At 43.5% G+C, this 21,902-nt stretch overlaps 1 protein-coding gene across 2 annotated transcripts in view; it reads left to right on the forward strand.

The window, feature by feature from the left end:
- Positions 1 to 21,902, forward strand: part of LAMA3 (laminin subunit alpha 3) — a 248,035-nt gene that overhangs the window by 93,426 nt on the left and 132,707 nt on the right. For both annotated transcript variants that reach the window (XM_087439074.1, XM_087439073.1), the window contains exons 12-16: positions 1,589 to 1,723; positions 17,811 to 17,948; positions 19,999 to 20,045; positions 21,001 to 21,100; positions 21,810 to 21,862. In XM_087439074.1, coding sequence (XP_087295200.1) covers positions 1,589 to 1,723; positions 17,811 to 17,948; positions 19,999 to 20,045; positions 21,001 to 21,100; positions 21,810 to 21,862 — 473 coding nt within the window. The remainder of the gene's footprint in view (positions 1 to 1,588; positions 1,724 to 17,810; positions 17,949 to 19,998; positions 20,046 to 21,000; positions 21,101 to 21,809; positions 21,863 to 21,902) is intronic.

Consider the following 21,902-nt stretch of genomic DNA (forward strand, 5'->3'; position numbering starts at 1 on the left):
GCTTTAGAGTCAGACAGACCTGGCTTCAAATCCTGACTCAGCTTTTCTGGTTGTGAACCTAGGGCAAGTTAATTAACCTTTCTGAGCATCTTTTTTTGTGTGTGTATGAGGAAGACTAGTCCTGAGCTAACATCCGATGCCAATCCTCCTCTTTTTGCTGAGGAAGACCGGCTCTGAGCTAACATCCGTGCCCATCTTCCTCTGCTTTATATGGGACGCCGCCACAGCATGGCCTGCCAAACGGTGCGTCATGCACGCCTGGGATCCGAACCTACAAACCCCGGGCCGCCCAAGTGGAGGACACACGCTTAACCACTGTGCCACCAGGCCGGCCCCCTGAGCATCTTTTTCCTCAACTATAAAAGGCTTACCTATCTTACAAGGCCCTTGCTTGACTTCATTATTTATCCATTCATAATGAAGTCAAGCAACGGCCTTATCTTTTTGAGAAATATTTATTTGTTGAGAAATACTGTATGGTGGCAGTGGGAGCACGGAGGGGAGTTCTTGCTAAGTTTTCAGTCTGTTAGGTGTTTCATTCACCTATTGCTGTGTAATAAATCACCCCAAAACTTAGTGGCTTAAAACAACAAGGGTAATTTCTCCCAGTCGTATGGGTTGGCCGGGTGGCCTTTCTGCTGGATTTGCAGGAGGGTCTGCTGGGGCTGGGCTCAGATGGGACAGCAGGACACCTCTCTCCATGTGGCCTTTCATTCTCAAGGAGGCCAGACTGGGCACCTCACATGACGGTCTCAGAGTCCCCAGACAGTGAGAGTAGAATCCGCAAAGCCTGTTGTGACCTGGGCTCAGAAGTCCCACAACAGCACTTTTCACCTCATTCCATAGGTCAAACCAAGTCATGAGACCAATAAGTGATTTCAGTAATTAAAGTGTTGTAAAGACCAACACAGCTAAGAAAGAGAATAGGAGAGGGAAGGGGGGAGCCTGCTTGTGCAAATTGTTTGGGGAAGACCTTCCTGAGGAGTTGACTTTGAAGTGAGACCTAAAGGATGAGCAAGAACCAGGGGAGGGCATGAGAGCGGAGATGATGGCTGGAGCAAAGACCCTGAGGTGGGGAAGCACCCATTCCCAGGATTGGAAGCAGCCTGACTGCTGGGAAGTCCTTGTATCTGGACAATTAAGTGAGACAATCCAAGTGAAGCTCTCAAAAGCCATGTCTGGCATGTATTAGGCTGAACTTATGTTTGTTTCTTTTCTTCTAAAAAACGGAAGGTAGAAATATGTTTAATTCAAGATTGTCGTTAGATGGGAATCTATTAAATTGAAGTTTTACTGTACAAGGCTCAGATTTGGGGGAAAAAAACGTGTTCCCACGGGGGTAGATGTTCAAAGATTGTAGCTGTTTTGCAAACTAGTGCCCACTCTAGATGTTTCTTAATGGCATCTCTGACCTTTCCTGAATATTTGTTTTCTTTTCCTTTAAGATGTAGTCTTTTGGGTTAAGAATGTCTATAAGTCGTAGATAACTCATAATCTCTGTTTCCATGGCAGAAACCTGGGGGAAGGGAAAAACTGACAAAGGACTGGAGGGTAGAGACCCCCTCTGACAGTCTCTTCTCCTTCGCAGGGTGTGACTGTAACTTGGAAGGAGTTCTCCCCGAAATCTGTGATCCCCACGGAAGGTGCCTGTGCCGCCCTGGGGTCGAGGGCCCTCGGTGTGATGCCTGCCGCTCGGGTTTCTACTCATTCCCTATTTGCCAAGGTAAGTGGGGACACACAGCACAGTGACCATCAGTCCCCAAGGTAAATTTCCTCCTGAGGAAATGCAGAGCCTCTTCTGGCAGAGCTGTGTGACCTGCAGTTTAACACATGAGCCCGTGCTTCTGTATGTGTGTTACATGTGACTGTCCTCCTGCCAGGGCCGTGTCACCTCCCTTTTTTTGTCTTTCCAACCCTCCCCTTCCTCCTCCCTGGTGGTTAAGCACATGGGCTCTGGAGTTAGCTGTCCGCATGCAAATTCTGGCCCTGGAGAGGAGGTGGTATCTGGACAGTGTTTAGGAACCTACCAGGTAGACAAGGGGAAGAGACAGAGCATTCCAGAGAGACAGAACAGCAAACACAAACTACAGTCTCCTCCCTTCCCACTTGTTCTGTATCCCAGTTCCCATCCTAGTAAGAGTCACTGAAGGGGTTGGAGGGAGGGGAAGGAGGTGTCTGGCCCAGTCCCTAGAGCATGATACGTATGCCGTAAATGTTGGTGAATGAGCAAATGAATGAATGAATTTGCCCAAGTTCTTCCCCTCTTCTTCCTCCCCACTGCCTTCTATTGTTCTTCCCTGAGTGGCTAATGTAGGGAAAGTGAGGAGAAAGAAGAGAAGATTATCAGTCAGGGCTCAGGGCAGGAAATAAAACACCCCTCCAGGTGTTATGAATAGACAGCAACTTGCTATAGATGATTAGGTGCTAATGTAGGCAAATTCATTCATTCATCCCCCCCCCCGCCCCCGCCATCCCCTTCAGTGACTCTTACTAGGATGGGATATGAGGAGACAAACGAAGTGGGGATTTGTTAAGGGCTGGAACAGCAGGTTCTAGGAGGAGGAACAGCCTCCAAGGAGTCTCCCAGTGAATGGCTGAGTTTTAACCCCGGTGCTGCAGGGCAGCTCAAGATACAAGGACTGCAGTCCTGCAGCCTCCACGGCCATCCCTTGGCACCCAGGAAGCCAGACAGTGCACAGCTGCAGAAAGCCTCAACAAGCCACAGAAAGGCTGACTCCTCCTTACTTCCCCCCTTCCTAATCTTATTCGAGTACTTCCTATTTGCAAAACCCATTTGGCATCCAGAACCCAGCTCCAAGAGAATCATGGCAGTGCTGTTTCTAGCTTTCCAGCCTCGGAGCACGGGAGGAGGTTAGAGTCGGTGCTGAACAATCTCATACACGAGGCCAGCCACACTAAGGAACTGTGAGTGGGACGGAGCAGGAAAATCCCTCCCTGGAGCTGGAGGCTAAAGTGAAGAGCAAGGTTCGCAGTAGCTATCAACTTGGGCAAGTTACTTACCCCTCTGTTCCTGAGTTTCCCAATAACAGTGGCCGCCCTGTAATGTGTTGTGTGGTGCCGTGTGCACTGCTGTGCAAGTTGCTTAGAGCCTGGGAAGCACTCACTTGTCTGGTAGCTATTATTCCTTAACCCTCCTTCTTCTACCCCATACTTCCCTCTCCATCATTTCAACAGCCTGTAGCCCAATCCCGATTGATTTGCTGTTTTTGCATAGATGTCTATATGCCATATCCCAAATCCCCCCTTTTCCTCCTGGCACCCTGGCAGGCCCTGTTCGTGGACCTCTGTCCTCTGCCCCATTTCTCAGCCTTTGACTCTCTGGAGCCACAGAAGCTCTCTGCAGTCCCTGCCCAAAAATTTAGTCACACAGCAGATGGGAGGGTAAGGAAAGGAAGCGGGTATCCTTTCTTTCTCTGCCTTGACTTCAACCAGAGAAATTCAGTATTCGAAGTTGGAATGCCCAGTGCATTTCCCGTGGAAACATCAGTCCAGGTGACGCTTGTGTTTTTTTTTTAAAAGATTTTATTTAGGGCCAGCCCCGTGGCTTGGCGGTTAAGTGCTCGCGCTCCGATGCTGGCGGGCCCGGGTTCGGATCCCGGGCGCGCACCGAGACACCACTTCTCCGTCCATCCTGAGGCCGAGTCCCACATACAGCAACTAGAAGGATGTGCAGCTATGACATACAGCTATCTACTGGGGCTTTGGGGGGAAAAATAAATAAATAAAATCTTTAAAAAAAAAAAAAAGATTTTATTTATTTATTTATTTTCCCCCCCAAAGCCCCAGTAGATAGCTGTATGTCATAGCTGCACATCCTTCTAGTTGGTGTATGTGGGACGCGGCCTCAGCGTGGCCGGAGAAGCGGTGCCTCGGCGTGCGCCCGGGATCCGAACCCGGGGCCGCCAGCAGCAGAGCGCGTGCACTTAACTGCTAAGTCACGGGGCCGGCCCAACGCTTATGTTTGAATTGTGTGAATCATAGTAGAGGGAGATTCTGTGCTAAAGTGTCTCTGTGGTCTGGTGTGGCAACCTCATCCTTGTACATAACGTTGTTTCTGTGGAAAGATATCCCAAATAATGAAGTTTTAGAGCACAAGTTGGGGATGCTTACATTTTTATTCTGAGCTGGACACACTGAGTCTTCCATTGACAAAATGAAGAAGAACCAGCAGGAGAGTGGTGGGATGGAGGCCTTTCATTTCAGGTGTCCATCAGGGTCCACTCCCAGGGGAGTTTATATTGGGAGTAGATGAGATTATGAGTGGTGAAGATGAGCTCTACTCAACAAAAGCAAGAGGAGAAGGGTGAGGGCCGGCCCCGTGGCTTAGCGGTTGAGTGCGCGCGCTACGCTGCTGGCGGCCCGGGTTCGGATCCCGGGCGCACACCGATGCACTGCTTCTCCGGCCGTGCTGAGGCCGCGTCCCACATACAGCAACTAGAAGGATGTGCAACTATGACATACAACTATCTACTGGGGCTTTGGGGGGAAAATAAATAAATAAATAAAATCTTTAAAAAAAAAAAAAAAGAGGAGAAGGGTGAGGGCAGCCAAGTAGTTTATCTCATTCCCTCCACCGAATACTTAAATGGGAGCAGGTAAGCATTTTCTAGACTTAAATTATATAAATTAATAATTATAACAATGTATTACTGGGTTTTAACATATAGAGACATAATATGTAGAATAATAATAGCACACAAAAGGGGGAGGGAATGGAGCCTCATAAGAGTAAGGCTCTATGTCACAGGAACTAAGTTAATATAAATCTGAAGTCGATTCTGATAAAATGTATTTTGTAAGTTCTGGAGCAACCACTAAGACAATAACTCAAAAAATAATTTAAAAGTCATTAAAGGAAGTAAAATGCTGCACTAAAAAATCTTCATTTAATATAAAAGAAGGCAATAAAGGAGGAATAGAGGAACAAAAAGAGAAGAGACATGTAGAAAACAAATGCAAAATGGCAGAGGTAAATGCAACCATATCAATAATAGCATTAAATACGAATGGATTCTACCTCATAGCATGTACAAATATTAACCCAAAATGGGTCAAAAACCTAAATGTGAGAGCTAAAACTACAAAACCCCTAGAAGGGAACATAGATATAAATCTTTATAACCTTAGATTAGGTAATATTTTCTTAGATTTGACACCAAAACCAAGAAACAAAGGAAAAAATAAATATTCATCAAAATTTAAAATTTTTGTACTGCAAAGGACACTATCAAGAAATTGAAAAGATAACCCATAAGATGAAAGAAAATATTTGCAAATCATGTATCAGATAAGGTGCCAGTATCAAGAATATATAAAGAACTCTTACAACGCAATAATTAAAAGATAACCTAATTTAAAAATGGACAAAGAATTTGAATAGAGATTTCTTGAAAGAAGATATACAAGTGACCAACAAGCACATGAAAAGCTGCTCTATGTCATTAGTTATTAGGTCAATGCAAATTGAAACTACAGTGAAACACCATTTCATGTCCACTAGAAAGACAGACAGTAACAAGTGTTGAAAGGGATGTGGAGAAATTTGAACCTTCATACATTGCTACTAGGAATGTAAAATGATACAGCTATTTTGGAAACGGTTTTGCTGTTCCCCAAAAAGTTCAACGTAGAGTAACCATAAGACCCAGCAAATCCACTCCTAGGTATATATCCAAAAGAAATGAAAACTTAAATCCACACAATAACTTGTATACAAATGTCCATAGCAGCATTAGTCACAATAGCCAAAAAGGGAAAACAACCCAAATGTTCACAACTCGTGAATGGATTTAAAAAAATATGGTATATCCATACCATGGAATGTTATTTGGCAGGAAAAAAAAATATCAGCACTGATATGTGCTACAACATGGGTAAATCTTGAAAACATCATGCTAAGTGAAAGAAGCTAGTCACAAAAGACCACATATTGTGTGATTTCAATTATATGAAATATCAAGAATTGGGAGGGAGGAAGGCAAAAGGGGTGATTAGGCACATGTGCGTGGTGATGGATTATAATTAGTCTTTGCATGATGAACACGACATAATCGACACAGAAATTGAAATATAATGATGTACACCTGAAATTTATATAATGTGATAAACCAGTGTTTTATCAACAATGTATATATTGTTTACTGCAATTAAAAAAAGAAAGAAAGTGGGGCCGGCCCAGTGGTGCAAGCAGTTAAGTGCGCGAGCTCCACTGCGGCGGCCCAGGGTTTGCGGGTTCAGATCTCTGGCGGGCACTGACGCCTACACACTGCTTATTGAGACATGCTGTGATGTCCTATATAAACTAGAGGAACATGGGCACAGATGTTAGCGCAGGGCCAATCTTCCTCAGCAAAAAGAGGAGGATTGACATCGGATGTTAGCTCAGGGCTGATCTTCCTCACAAAAAAAAAGAAAGAAAGAAATACCAAAAATCCACAAATTCATAGACAGAAAGTAGATTAGTGGTTGCTTAGGGCTGGGATGGGGTTGGGGGTGACAGAGACGGGACAATGGGGATTGACTGCTAATGAGTATGGGGTTTCTTTTAGGGGGCACAAAAATGTTTTTAAAATTAGATTGTGCTGATGGTTGCACAACCCTGTGACTATATTAAAAAACATTGAATTGTACATTCTAAATGGATGAATTGTATGTACGTGAATTATATCTCAGTAAACCTGTTTAAAAAAAAAGGTAATGTAGAAGGGCACAAAAAGCCTAATGCGTTAAAGCAGGGCATCTCCTCTCCACACACACATCAGCCTTATCGCTCTGTAAATTTAACCTCCGTCTCTCCTGGTATCTTTTACAACAGTGATAAAACAATACGCATTAGAATTTTAGAGTTAAAGGGAATTGAAATTACTTATTCTACAGCAACTGTTCTAAGACCCAGCAGAGTAAGTGAAAGTTGGATAGTTGCAGGGCGATGAGTAGCACCCATGTTTCTTGACACCCTGCCTGGGGTACTGCAGGAATTATATTCTCTTCCTTAACATCTGCAGCACCTAGAGGTCCCAGGGCATCAAAAAGCATGAGGACGGTGCTTCCAAGACTGAGTTTTTCAAACTGCTGGTCACTGTCCATTAGTGGGTGGAGAAATCAATTTAGTGGGTATGGACCAGCATGAAAATGAAAAAGAATAGACTAGAAATTATTAGAATGCATCATAAGTAGTAATGGAAAGAAATGTCTTGTAAAGTTCTTGTTCATAGTTATCTATGTTTTAATAAATATCTTTGTCTATTTCTGTATCTGTCATCTATCAATCTATGTGTGTGTGTGTTTATTGGATTACAGTTTTATATACAATTTATTTCTTAGTGTGGATGTGGCTAAAAAAAGTTTGAAAGCTGCTGTGTTAAATAATCCTGGAGGATTTTCTCTGTGATTCTGAGTAGTTTGTTCCTTTTCTTTTATTCTACTCCTTGATCTTGTGGCTTCAGTATCTCAGATAGTTACAGCGTGAAGTCATGGAGCATTTGAGTGAACTTAGTATCTCTCTGTCACCTGGAAACTGTTGCTCAGTAAATTGCAGCAATAATCTGATAAATCCAGTTTCAATTGAAGATATTCCTGTGCCAGTATACATTGGATAATTCCTTCCCAGACCTGTGCAAGGGGCAAGAAACCTCTCTGTCTTATCTTTTACGCACTATCTGTAGGATAGGACCAAAGAGCATACGGAACTCATTTGAGATGCAACACTGTTGTATCTTTAATCCATAATCTTGTCTTTACTCTTCTGCCTTAAACCCAGCAAGAAGGAAGGAAGGTGTAAATGTCAGCATCCTGATATTTGACCTTAAACTGGGTTCCAACTTAATGAGTGCCCTTACCTAAGAGTGTGCTGAAAAACCCTAGAACTTACTGGAGTTTTCATCTAGGTGCAGGGGGACAATCGCCCACACTGAATAAAGTGGGAAAGGGCCATGGGATTTACTTTACAGCAGGAGTTTGCTTGTTCAATACGCTAGTTGTAGAACACTCAGTTGCATCTCCATGTGGCTTAATTTACCATGGCTTCTCTAAAAGGACTCCATGATTCTGTTTTGTTTCCAAGAAGTGTGATCATTTTTAATGCTCTGCCTATTTAAAGATTTTTTTTATTTATTTATTTTTTATTTATTTTTTTCCCCCAAAGCCCCAGTAGATAGTTGTATGTCACAGCTGCACTGCCTATTTAAACATAGATTTCTATAATAAATCCCAAACTCTGGCCATTCTTTCCACTTCAAAAAAAATTACTGTTTTTCAATGTATGCTATAGTTCTTTGAACTACAGAAGAGTATTATTCCATCTAGATGGAATTTGGTTCTGTGGCTCACGTATCTGGAGCAAAAGTGAGAACCAAGCAGTAAGATCCCCCAACCCCTCCCTACTGTCTCTGTAAAGTAAGAAAGCGCACCCACAAAGACATGCACTAAAATCCATGCATTTCATTGCTATAAGAATCCCATAGCCCTCTCTCATCTGTTCCTCTTTTTTTTTTTTTTTTTTTTTCACTAATTGTACTGAGTTTGGTTATTTGTTTTCCAAGCCAAACCCATGGTGAATTAGAAACATAAAATTAGAAGAGAGGGAAAATTGCTAAGGCAATACCCTAACAGTAAGGGAGGAAACAGAGAAGCAGATATAAGACTTAAGAAATAGCAGTCTGGGGCCATTTAATGAAGGGCAAATAATCCTACCCAGCTCAGGAGGTACTGAGGGAATCACTATTAGAATAAGTAAATGAGCACTGTAGTGATGGCTCTGGGTCATAAGGAAGTGGTTAAATTATGTCTGAATACCTGTTTCAGAAGGAAGGAAGGTGTATAATACATTTTAGTAAGAGTACTATTTAGTAAGAGTACTTTTTAATTGAGAACATTTTGGTAATTAAAGAGTCAGTTATGACTCTATAGTTTCATGTGACAGAAAACTTGATCTAAACTGCCTTAAGGCAAAAAGAATTTATTGGCTGCGATTGAACAGTCTAGGCATATTTGATTTCAGGAACAGATTGATCCAGGAATTCAAAGATATTGGCAGGGTCTGTTTTTCCTTGTCTTTCAACTCTGCTCTCTTGTATATTGGCTTCATTCTTAGGCCTTAGGTGGTGGTAAGATGGTAGCCAACTGTTCTTAGATATACATTGCTGTGGACTGAATTGTGCCCTCCTCAAATTCATATGTTGAAGCCCTAACCCCCAGTGTGACTATACTTGGAGTAAGGAAGTAATTAAGGTTAAATGAGGTCAAAGGATGGGGCAGTGATCTGATTAGGATTACTGTCCTTATAAGAAGAGACGCCAGAGAGCTTTTGCGCGCTCTCTCTCTCTCTCTCTCTCTCTGCCATATGCAGACACAGAAGGCAGCTGTCTGCAAGCCAGGAAGAAAGTCCTCCCCAGGAACCAAATAGCCAGCACCTTGATCTTAGACTTCCCAACCTCTAGAACAGTGAGAAAGCAAATGTCTGTTGTTCAGGCCTCCCAATCTGTGGTATTTTATGGCGGCCCGAGCAGGCTAAGACATTCATCCTTCCAGATTCAAGTCCAGGGAAAAGAATATGCCTTCCTCCAGGGCAAGTCTAGTTCTGACTGGATCACATGCCCATTCCTGAACTGACCCCTGTGGCCGTGGAATTCAGCGCTCTGACTGGCCAAGCCTGAGTCTCCCCACATCCATGGGACTGAGAGTAGAGTTGGAGGGAGTAAGGGTAAGAGCCATGCCCCCACGGGAAAATCAGGGTGCAGTAACCAAATTGGGGCGGCAAAACTCTATGTCAGTAAAATCCTCAGCTCTCTGAGAAAACTTAGTTCCCCAAAGTGACCAATCCTGTGAGTAATCAGGAAAACCTCTGAGGTTTAAATGTAGCATTTGTCTTCCTAAGAAGATGACACCTAATGTGAAAAGCACTTTAATCAGCTACCGTGTACAAAGATAACGCAATATCCCCTGTGTTAAATGATTGGAATCAGGTTTTTAAAAAATAAGAGTTATCTTCTCATTTCTATTTTTGGTAGAGTTGGTTTGGACCTCTGCTTCCAAAGGCCCGCCAAAGCCGCCTGACCTCAGTGGCCAGAAGGCGGAACAGGAAGTGTGGGAGTGAGAGGATGTACTGACACCCGCCACAGAGAGGGCTAGAGGAGGACGAGCAGGCACTCTGCTGGCTCCCTGGTGACTGTGAGAGGTCAGCCTCTGCGGGCTTCTGTCTGCAGTTCAAAGTTGTGGCTCAGTGGAGGGGAAGGCTCACACAGTGAGGCAGAGCCGGAGCAGGTACATCATGGGCTCTAATCCCACTCCTTCTTTTGTTTTCCACCTGTCCCTCAGCTCCACCCAAAAGGGTGGAGGAGGGAGAGAGAAAGCATTGTTCAGGCTTTGGAATTCAAGCAGGGCGGGCACCTCAAGTCCTGTCTCAGTGGACCTTACCAAGTGCGTCTAGCCTTGGAGAAGCCCACCACCGAGTTCTGCAGGAAACACACCATCTGCTTTATTACTGGAGTGGTGTAGAGTGTCGTGCTCCAGATGTGAACCAGTAGGTTCTGGAAGAATTGGGGATGCTTCAACATTCTGTCTGTGATGATCTCCCTTCTTGTGCTCTCACCTTTTTGTAACAGCTTTTGTGATCTTTTTAAATTTTCCCCTTGGGAGAGGCTCTGAGACTGGTGGCTGAAGCTCAGACTCACTGGAATCTGAACTTGGTCGAGCATCAAGATTCCATCTAGTATTTTAATTTGTGATCCTTTATAGGCAAAGTTGATTGCTTGGCCCATTGAATTTTAGAATCAAAACAACGTGGCCCCAAATGCTGCATCAGATGGTCCAGTATATTCTAGCCAGAAAAAGTTCTTACAGCTATGCTGTGGGTTCCTTTAAAGATTTTGAAATCTTCTTGAAAGGGAATTTTAAAACCCTTCTAAGTTGTTCTTGCCAACTGCAATCCTGCATTTATGTTTTGCATTGACTTAATTTTCTCCAGACTTCTCTAAGTACAATGCCATATTCTTCTCATTTTAATTTCAACTCACTAAAGTGCCCTGTAGTTTTCTTCCTTATAGATGTAAGTCAAGTCGTAGATATGAGGCCACTTTGGGGAATTGTCTATATGTGTTTATAATTTATATTTATGTTGCTGTCTGGTTCAGCTCTTCATCGTCAACCACAGAACACACTGTACTCTCTTTTTTTTTTTTTTTAATTTCCTGATCTGAGTTGTTACATTTCTGCAATTGTTAATTGAGCTGCACACTTATTTATTTTTTTAAATCTAATTTTATTTATTTTTTTCCCCCAAAGCCCCAGTAGATAGTTGTATGTCATAGTTGCACATCCTTCTAGTTGCTGTACGTGGGACGCGGCCTCAGCATGGCCGGAGAAGTGGTGCATCTGTGCGCGCCCGGGATCCGAACCCGAGCCGCCAGTAGCGGAGCGCGCACTCAACCGCAAAGCCACGGGGCCGGCCCCACACTGTACTCTCTTGGTTAGCTTGGTCATTCGAGGGATTTTCTCCTCCCTTCTCCTCCTCCCACATCTTGCTCTCCTTTCCTCCTCCCCTGTCCCTCATTCCTGCCTTCCTCTCCTTCTTCATTTTTCTCTTCCTCCTCTTCCCTTCCCCTTCTTTTCTGGTGCAGTTTGCTAAGCAGCAACTGGTCAGCCCTTAGAACAGAGGCTAGGAGGGTGGGAATGTGGAAAAAAGTGGTCTTCCCATGACTAGGAACTGAAGGCATGCGAAGTGCAGCTGCCCCAAACCTCAACCACAATGACCTAACCCAGGGCCCAGAACCATCCCTATTGGTGTTTGCTGTAGTCTTTGGGTTGTGGTAACAGGTCTGTCTTTAGAAAATTCTTACTAATATGTTGCCAGTGCAGGATTAACCTCCTTCTACATGTCAGCATGTTCTCATGAGTCAGACAAACTAGCCAAGAGAAGAGGCCTACTTCACCGGCTGATGTCAAATTGTGCGGCAGGGGAGGGTTTCTGGCCTTGGATGCTCCCGGGAGAGCCCTCCCAACCTTTCAAAGGGGAAAACAAAACCCACAGGGCTGGGAATGGGGGGACGTCTGAAGCCAAGTTCTGTGCAATTTTGCCTCAAACTGGTGCTTCACTTTGTTTTTGTCTAGAACATTGAGGTGGTTGGTTGGGAGAAGGTTCAGGATTTTCTGTGGGTGTAATTCACCTTAAGCCTAGTTAACCAGAGAGGTGGCTTGTGGTAAGTATTGTGGAACTGACTGTTGGCTTTGTGGCTTTGACTGAAGAAGGTGCCAGCCTACTTTTCCAACAGAAGGAAAAGCTTCAAGATCATGGGCAAAAAGAGCACCCCTGAAACAATAAGGAGCTCTGCGTATCAGTAATTTACATGTTGCCTCACTCTATGAACTTATTTACTGATGGAGAAGATCACATTACTCATCACAATACCTGTCTCATAGCAGTGTTGCAAGAATCATTGAGAGAACGCATGTCAAGAACCTACACAGGGCTGGACCCGTAGAAGGATTTCAATAGTTGCTTATTTTTTCATTTAACAAATATCCATTTGGCATGTACTAGGTGTCAGGACAGTGCTTGATGCTGGAAGACATTGGGGAGCACAGCAGACAAGCTCCCTCTCCCCTTGGATGTTTATTATCATTATTCTTTATGCTCTTTGGGAGTAAAAATGTCTTAAACAGAAACAATGAGGAGTAGATGAGAAGAAGTAAAATATTCCAGAAAACTCCAAAGAAGCTGGACCAACACGAAGAGCAGAATTGAAATATTTGTAAAACCTTATAGTATTTCCAAGAGTGAGACAAGGGCTGCCAATGTTGGGGTTTGGGTTTGGGATTTGGCGGCTTTCACCGAGAGCTGGATTGAAACGAGAAGTATGATGCCAGATTGAGTAATACGCAATTTGAAAACGATGTACACGCATTTAAGGCTGGGTCTTTGTTTTCACCTCTGGAATGTGACTGTCTCCTGAGGCTTCTGGACAACCCCTGTGGCCCTGGGGGCAGTGTCAACGTCACCCACATTATGCCAGCCGGAGCTGCCACCACTGTGCTCCAGGCACCTACAGCTACCCCGACTGCCTGCATGATTGTTTGTCTCTCTGCGTTCACTTTCCTTTAAGACAGGAAAGAGCCTGTGTTAGTCAGGGTTCTCCAGAGAAACAGAACCAATGGATGTGTGTATGTACATGTTTATGGAGAGACTTTATTTTAAGGAAGCTCATGCAGTTGTGGGGCCTGGCAAGTCTAAAACCTGCAGAGCAGGCTGGAGACCCAGGGAAGAGTTGATGTTACAGCTTGAGTCCAAAGGCAGTCTGGAGGCAGAATTCCTTCTTCCTTGGGGACCTCAGTCTTTTCTCTTAAGGCCTTCAACTGGTTGGATGAGGCCCACCCACATTGTGGAGGGTCATCAGTTTTAAATGTAAATCACATTTAAATCACATAAATCACATGTAAATCAACTGACTTAAATGTAAATTATGTCTAATAAAAACATGTTCACAGCAACATCTCCACTGGTGTTGACTGATTATCTGAACCCTATAGCCTAGCCAAGTTGACACATAAAAATGAACAATCACAGAGCCCGAGAACGTTTCCTCAGTAATGTGCCCCTCGGTGGGGACTTGCTTTCTGCAGACAGGCCTTGAGGGACCTGGGACCACGAGAGAACACTGACCCAGAGGGCAGTGGGAGATCTGAGTCCTTGTCCTGCTGTCTGCCGAGAAGTGGCTGAGTGGCATTAGGCACATTTCTTCATCTCTCTCATATTTAGTTTCTTGGAAGTAGTGGCAGCGAGGGTTGCTTCATACTATGTCAATAATTCTCTATCCTCTCTTCTGGATTTTTAGCCCCTTGGGTTCAGGGAATGTGTGGTTTTTGTATTTACCTCCACCCTAACACCTAGTCATGGTGCCGTTGAATATGGTAAGCCTTTAATTAAAGTCTGCTGGATGGATGAATATAAAAAGGAGGGTGGACATTTACAATTGCAACAAAAAGAATAAAATATCTAGGAATAAATTTAACCAAAGAGGTGAAAGACCTATACACTGAAAACTATAAGACCTTATTGAAAGAAATCAAAGAAGAAATAAAGAAATGAAAAGATATTCCATGCTCATGGATTGGAAGAATAAACATAGTTAAAATGTCCATATTACCTAAAACAATCTACAGATTCAGTGCAATCCCAATCAGAATCCCAATGAAATTCTTCACAGAAATAGAACAAAGAATCCTAAAATTTATATGGAACAACAAAAGACCCCAAATAGCTAAAGCAATCCTGAGAGAAAAGAACAAAACTGGAGGTATCACACTCCCTGGTTTCAAAATATATTACGAAACTATGGTAATCAAAACAGCATGGTACTGGTACAAAAACAGACACACAGATCACTGGAACAGAATTGAAAGCCCAGAAATAAAACCACACATCTATGGACAGCTAATCATAGACAAAGGGGCTAAGAAGAAACAGTGGAGAAAGGAAATTCTCTTCAATAAATGGTGTTGGGAAAACTGGACAGCCACATGCAAAAGAATGAAACCAGACCATTATCTTACACCATGCACAAAAATTAACTCAAAATGGATCAAAGACTTGAATGTAAGACCTGAAAGCATAAAACTCCTAGAGGAGAATATAGACAGTACACTCTTTGACGTCAGTCTTAGCAGCATCTTTTTGAATACCATGTCTACTCAGGCAAGGGAAAAAAAAGAAAAAAGAAACAAATGGGACTACGTCAGACTAAAAATCTTCTGCAAGGCAAAGGAAACTATGAACAAAACTAAAAGAAAGCCCACAAACTGGGAGAAAATATTTGCAAATCATATATCTGATAAGGGGTTAATATCCAAAATATATAGAGAGCCCATATAACTCAACAACAAAAAAACAAAAAATCTGATCAAAAAATGGGCAGAGGATATGAACACACATTTTTCCAAAGAAGATATACAGATGGCCAACAGGCACATGAAAAGATGTTCAACATCACTAATTATTAGGCAGATCAAAATTACAATGAGATATCCCCTTACACCTGTCAGAATGGCTATAATTAACAGACAAGAAATAACAAATGTTGGAGAGAATGTGGAGAAAAGGGAACCCTCATACACTGCTGGTGGGAATGCAAACTGGTGCAGCCACTATGGAAAACAGTGTGGATATTTCTCAAAAAGTTAAAAATAGAAATACTATATGATCCAGCTACCCCATTACTGCATATTTATCCAAAGAACATGAAAGCAACAATTCAAAGAGATTTATGCATCCCTATGTTCGTCACAGCATTATTCGCAATAGCCAAGATGTGGAAGCAACCCAAGTGCCCATCAACAGACAAATGGATAAAGATGTGGTATATGTATATAATGGAATACTACTCAGCCATAAAAAAGACAAATTCATGCCATTTGTGACAATGTGAATGGACCTTGAGGATATTAACTAAGTAAAATAAGCCAGACAGAGAAAGACAAACACCATGTGATTTCACTCAAATGTGGAAGATAAATACATGGATAAGGAGAGAGAACAGATTAGTGGTTACCAGAGAGAAAGGGGATGGGGGGAGGGCAAAAGGGGTAAAGGGGCACATATTTATGGTGACAGATAAAAACTAGACTATTGGTGGTGAGCATGCTGCAGTCTATACAAAAACTGATATATAATAATGTACACTTGAAATTTACACAATGTTATAAGCCAATATGACCTCAATAAAATAATTTTTTTAAAAAAAAGAAGGTGGAATGGTGTTAAATTTTCAGGTTCTGCTACTACCTAACTGTGCTTCTCTGAACAAGTCACATGGCCCATTGAAATCCCAGGTAATCTGTAAATGAGAAAACTAGCTAAGTTCCCTCCATCAGTGAGAGTTTATTTTATGATTCCAGTGACAACCTGGGCAAACGCTACCATTATCATTATCACGAAAAAGCACCGTCAGAGTGACTCACCACACAAGGGTCCAGGCCAAGTCCTGTTAAAGAGAGTGAAATCAGGATGGTCTCATCCCAGTGGGAGCTCCGTGCTCCAAGGCTTAGCAATGTGGGGATTTATAGATCCTAAGGACACCTGCAAATAAATCACCAGAATAGGCCCTTTACCTCATGAATCTTTTCTTTCCTAAGGGCTCAACAAGTGTGGAATTTTTAAAACCTTGCAAAACAGGTTGTTTTTTTGTGTGTGTATGTGAGGAAGATCGGCCCTGAGCCAACATCTGCCAATCCTCCTCTTTTTGCTGAGGAAGACTGGCCCTGGGCTAACATCCATGTGCATCTTCCACCACTTTATATGGGACGCCGCCACAGCATGGCTCGACAGGCAGTGCATTGGTGCACGCCCGGGATCCGAACCGGCGAACCCTGGGCCGCCGCAGTGGAGCGCGCGCACTTAACCGCTTGCGCCACCAGGCTGGCCCCCGTATTTTTTTTTTTTTAACTGCATACACTGAATATAAATTTGGAAGTCAGGAATACTAACCCACCGATTCCCACTATCGCAGAGTGGGACGGTGCACAGAGCATCTCCCGAACACTGGGGGCCTTGGGTGATCATAGTAATAATGTTAATAAGAGGGAACACTTACTGAGCACTTCCCTTACTCCAGGCCTCGCGAACACTTACTGAGCACTTCCCCTACTCCAGGCCTTGCGCACAGTGCTTTTCGTGCCTTGTGGTTGGTGATACTCTAGTGATCCATGAGATAGGTACTGTTGTCAGCTCCAGTTTGCAGAAGAGGAAACTAAGGCTTAGAGAGGCTTAGCAACTTGCCCGTGATTGCACACCTATTAGGTGGTGGAGCTACTACTTGAATCCAGATGTGTCCGCCCCAGAGACTGAAGCCGTTTGCTACACACTAATTCAGTGACCTTGGGAATGTCTAATCTAACAGTGGAATTCAACAAGATAACCTCTCCAGTTCCTTCCAGTTCTTAAGGTGTGAAACCCTCTGGCTCAGGAAATCAGGGGGCCATTTCCACTGCTCACCTCTTCCCGGAAGCAGGTTCTTGCAGGGCAAATGGGGGCGAGGCTGAGTAACTGCAGCCCTGTAGGAGGTTAGCTGCACAGAGACTGGTAGGAACCTGAGCCACTGGGAAGGGAGCAGAGAGGGGAATGGCCAGAGTCTGTTCTCTCCATCCATGCATGTTTAATTCACCTATGTGAGATGAGAGAAAGAAAACTGGGATGCTTTTCCCGTCCATTCCCAACCCTGCCTGCATAACTTTTTCCGTGATTATTCAACTGCACTAGACCTTGAGAAACCAGGTGTGAAGAGAGGTGGACAGGGAAAAAAGTGAGGGTCAGTCGTAGGCCAATCTGGACTGAAATGGTTTGCACCTGACTCCCGGGGGGATGTGGAATTAAAATGGCCCCTCCAGTGAGTCACATCCCCCATCAGCTACTCCTCTAGTGAACACCAATTACTGTGTGCAAGAAGCATCCCCAAAGCCCTCATCCATGACCAGCCAATCTTACTGAATGTGACATTGACAACAGCAATAAAAACTAGCATTTACTGAGTGCTCACTATAGACAGGCATTGTCCCCACCTCTTTCAAGTATTATCTCATTTAATCCTGGCAACAATCTGATCAAGTGGATACTAGTATTATTCCCATTTAAGGAAGGGGAAACTGAGGCTTAGGGTTTGTGTCAGGCGCCAGGTCTAATAAGAGGTGGAGCTAGAACTTGCATTTGGATCTTTCTGGCCCCAACCCTGTGCTCGTATCCAGGAAGCTGTTCTGCCTCCTCCATACGTCGCCGCCCTGGGTCTGACTGAGGTCTTTCCATCCAGCCTGCCAGTGTTCAGCCCTTGGCTCCTACCAGACGCCCTGCAACCCAGAGACTGGACAGTGCGAATGCCGGTCGGGCATTACAGGACAGCGGTGTGACAGGTGTCTCTCAGGAGCCTATGATTTCCCCCATTGCCAAGGTAGGGAAGACATCAGAATGCCTGGGGGCGCGTTCCTTTCCGAAGTGGTGCAGCCAGCCTCCCAGAGAAGCCCGCAAACCTCTGCGGACCCACCACAGGTCACCCTTGCAAGTTTGACTTGAATCTGCCTTGTTGCTCCCCAGCTCGAGTCCACTGAAAACGCATATATCAGATATGCGTCCTCAAAGGAATCCAGAAATTATTTATTCCAAAAAAAAAAAAATTTAAATTCCCATGTGTCGTAAATTTGTGTTTCTTGATTCACATGGAAATTCTCTGTGTATAGCAGGAACACTTTAGCTACGCTGAGTGTTCCTTGTCCCCTTTCCCAAGGCATCCTCGCTTCTTTCTGGTTCTGGGCTTGTGGTGCTGATGTTGGCTGCACTGTAATCCCCTGAGGGGTGTTCTAACAGGTCCCCTTGCTGGCGGGCAGAGCAGGACCTTTGCTGGGTTTCTGCCCCTCTCTCCTTGCCTGCCACTGGCCCCCTGGAGGATGTATCACACATCAGCACAGCTGTGAGGGGAAGTGGGGTGGGCTGACCTAGTCTATTGGGTTTGAAAGGAGGGAGTCAAGGAGGAAACACTGTCACAGGCCATTGTCAGTACTCATCCCCACATTGATCCCAGAGACTGAGAGTCACCCACGCTCTGTGGCCGAGGACACAGACGTAAAATGCCCGTGGAATCTCCCTGTGCTCTCCGGGGCACGCAGCCTCCGGTGGCTAGTAGCTCCTGACTGCTGCTTTCTGAGGACCCTTTCTCTGTTGAGAAGAAGTGTTCCTGAAAGGCTGAACCAGACTTCCCATCAGGAGAATATGGTTTTCTCAGACCTCTTCCTGCTCCTGAGAACACTTCATACATCTCCTTCAGAGCTGTCTGAAGACAGGGCCACAGCTTGATCCCCCAGAAGCTTACTCACCAGAATCCTCAAAACAACAGGTTTTCTTGCCAGTGGAAATTGTAGCCAGCAGTCCGCAGGGGGCAGCTCGCCTTTGAGAAGGCTTGAAGGTCCCTAGAGTGTGAGGCTGTCCCAGGCTGGTCTCCTGGCCCTCAGGGGGTCGGGAGTAGAAGGAAGTGCTGTGGGAAGAGCTGGGGCTGTCTGGCCGAGGGGCTGGGCAGCCAGAATGATTTCTCCAGAACTAGATGGCAACATTGGTGAACTTGGGGAGGAGCCAACGGCTGGGCGTGGCCAGGTTGAAAAACAACAAAGAGAAGGAAGATTGTGTGTTGACTATTACAGAAGAATGTGAAGGAACATCAAAAAAGAAAGAGAGAGAGGGAATGAGAATCATCAAGGGGGAAACTGAAGCAAAGAGAGGCAAAGAGGAGACAATAAAGGCAAAAAGTCTAAGGAACAACTTGTAAGAAAACAAGATCATGTTATGGGTTTATTTAAATTATTGGAAAAACCAGGCTCAGAGCAGGCTTACCCACCCTGTCTTCATTTCTAATGCTGTTTAATAGTAGTATGAGACATTACAAGGTCCCAGTTTATTGAAGACAAATTATATTGGGCTTGTAATACTATATTGACTAAGGCAGGAAAGCAAACTAACTAATTTTAGAAATTATTTTAGTACAGGTGGGGAACAAGGGGGTTGTGATAATTAAAGAATTAAGTCTTGGTTAACTAAAAAACGTACTTACAAATTCTGTAGCATCTTTTTAATAGGACAATTAAAAAGTCACTTGGTACAACATTGCCCTCTTCTGGACAATCCTAAAGATGCTCAAAATTCTAGAATCTCCTGTTCCTAGTCTCCCCCCTTCATTATCAGTTAGCTAGAAATGAACTTTTAGTAGTGGGCAGGGAACAGAGTCATTCAGTGGCAAAAGGGGTGATTCGGGGAGTAAGGCCATAAAGGTTATTTGGGTGCCTTTTTCTGAATTACATGCTAAGTCTTTGCCACCATCTATCAAAAAATATAAATGTAGATGCACTATTTTTAAAAACAAGTAAAACTTTTAAAACTCAAAACATCAAAACAAGCCAAGAGACAAACAAACACTAAAACCCCAGGCATTTAAAACATTTCTAAATCATATACAGCCTCCAGCAGTGCCTGTGAGCCAGCCGGTACCCTCCACTCCAGTCTGGTAAGTAGGGGATTATAGAAGGGTGGCAATTCTAACTGATCTGTTCTGATGCTTATTAAAGACTAACACTTTTGGGAGCTTCCTGAAATTAAAAGTAAATTAAAATAAGACCTGAAGCCAAATTGCTTAAGAGGTCATTGTTCTTTTTCAGAATGCATATGTGATATTGTGATTTTTTCAAAAATAAGAGTAAGATTCACTTAAACTTTTAATTCTAGAGTCTTAGAGTTTAACTCTTACTGTAGGTTATTCTGAGGGCGTCACCACCTGAGAGCCCTGCATGTAAGCCTGACATACATAATAAAAATTAAGAAAATCCAAGGCCAAATGCACATTAAATAAAGCTGTCTGTGCACAAAATAATTATAATTTATTTGATATTACTCCAAGCATAATACTATGATATTCTGATTTGTTTTCTAAGCACTTTGGAAATGATCTGTCTTCTTAGCCTCAGAGCCTGGGGATGCTGGACCTCCAGGCACTGGGGGGACAGTGGAGAGAGGTTCTGCATCCTTGCTCTGAGGCTTGATGATGCTTAAGCAAGGCAGTGACTTCTGCATATTACAGAAGTACTTTCAGGCCAACATAATCCTCTACTGATTCTCAACATGTTAAATATTCAGGTATTTTTCCATTTAAATTTATAGTCCATGCTGTAACAGAATCAACAGATAATGATAATGTTATAAATAGGCGTGATTTTTAAATTTTTCTGTTTTCCAATTTTGTTGTAACCACAAATAAGGATTATGTGTACAACAAATAAATGAATAATAAAACAAAGGCAATTAGCAGACTGTTGAAATCAGCCCAGAACTTTTATTCCCCCTGGATACACTTAATTTACCTTTTATGGCCAGGATATATGTCTGTCACAAGCTTTGTTCAGAACACGTTTGAAAACACGTCTCAATTCCGAGATGTCAAGTGTTAGTTTGATTTTCTTTCAAAGGGGTATTGCCAATGCAAGCTTCATGTTGAAGGTCCTACTTGTAGCATCTGCAAGCCATTATATTGGAATCTGGCTGAAGAAAACCCCAATGGATGTTCAGGTAAGGTTTTTTACATACAATAATTTACTATATTGCAACTTCCCCTTAATTTTCTCTACCTCAGTGACTAAACCCACAAAAGAGCTGTTTGTTTAATCAGTTCAGTTTGTCTGAAATCCTATGTAAATGTTTTGATGTTTTTTCCCCCCACTTTGGCAAAACTTCTGTCATTTTCAAAACCTCAGCAAGGGATTTATATCCCGTTTCCATATGTATTTTGTTGCTTCCAAAGGCAGCTACTTTAAAAAAGGCTTATACCGCCTTGTTTTTATAATCCACTCTTTCTGGTTTAATTTTATTTTCATTTTATGCTTGTGTTGAAGCCAAGATAGCAACTGAAAAACACCGAGCTAAAGGTGGCAAAGTGGAGTGAATATCCTTACACAGAGTATGTTTTCATGTAAGCATATCAGTAATGACCTTGACATTAGAATCATTTTTAAATGATTCCCATGATATTGCTGCTTTTGTCTTCAGTGGTCATGAACTAGCCATTACTCCTTGTAGGTGGATGGCACTGATCTGGTTGTTCTGCTGACTCCAGAAGGCAGTCCAATTTTAGGGCTCAATGGTACAAACTGGAATTCTGCTGAAGTGTGCTGGAAAGAAAGTGACTGCTCATGTAGTATTGTTGATGTGTCGTGTTCCCAGAGCTGGGGAACTGTCCTTTGTGTAACCTTAGTCCAAGGACACTCTGTTATCTTCGCAGAATGCCAGTGCCACGGAGCAGGAACAGTGAGCGGAATGGGAGAGTGTGGGCAGGTAATGTGAGCTGATGGTTCAGAGGTATCGACACCAGTAG

Source organism: Ceratotherium simum, chromosome 14 (assembly GCF_057802395.1).
Source record: "Ceratotherium simum simum isolate JZ-2026a chromosome 14, ASM5780239v1, whole genome shotgun sequence".
NCBI lineage: Eukaryota > Metazoa > Chordata > Mammalia > Perissodactyla > Rhinocerotidae > Ceratotherium > Ceratotherium simum.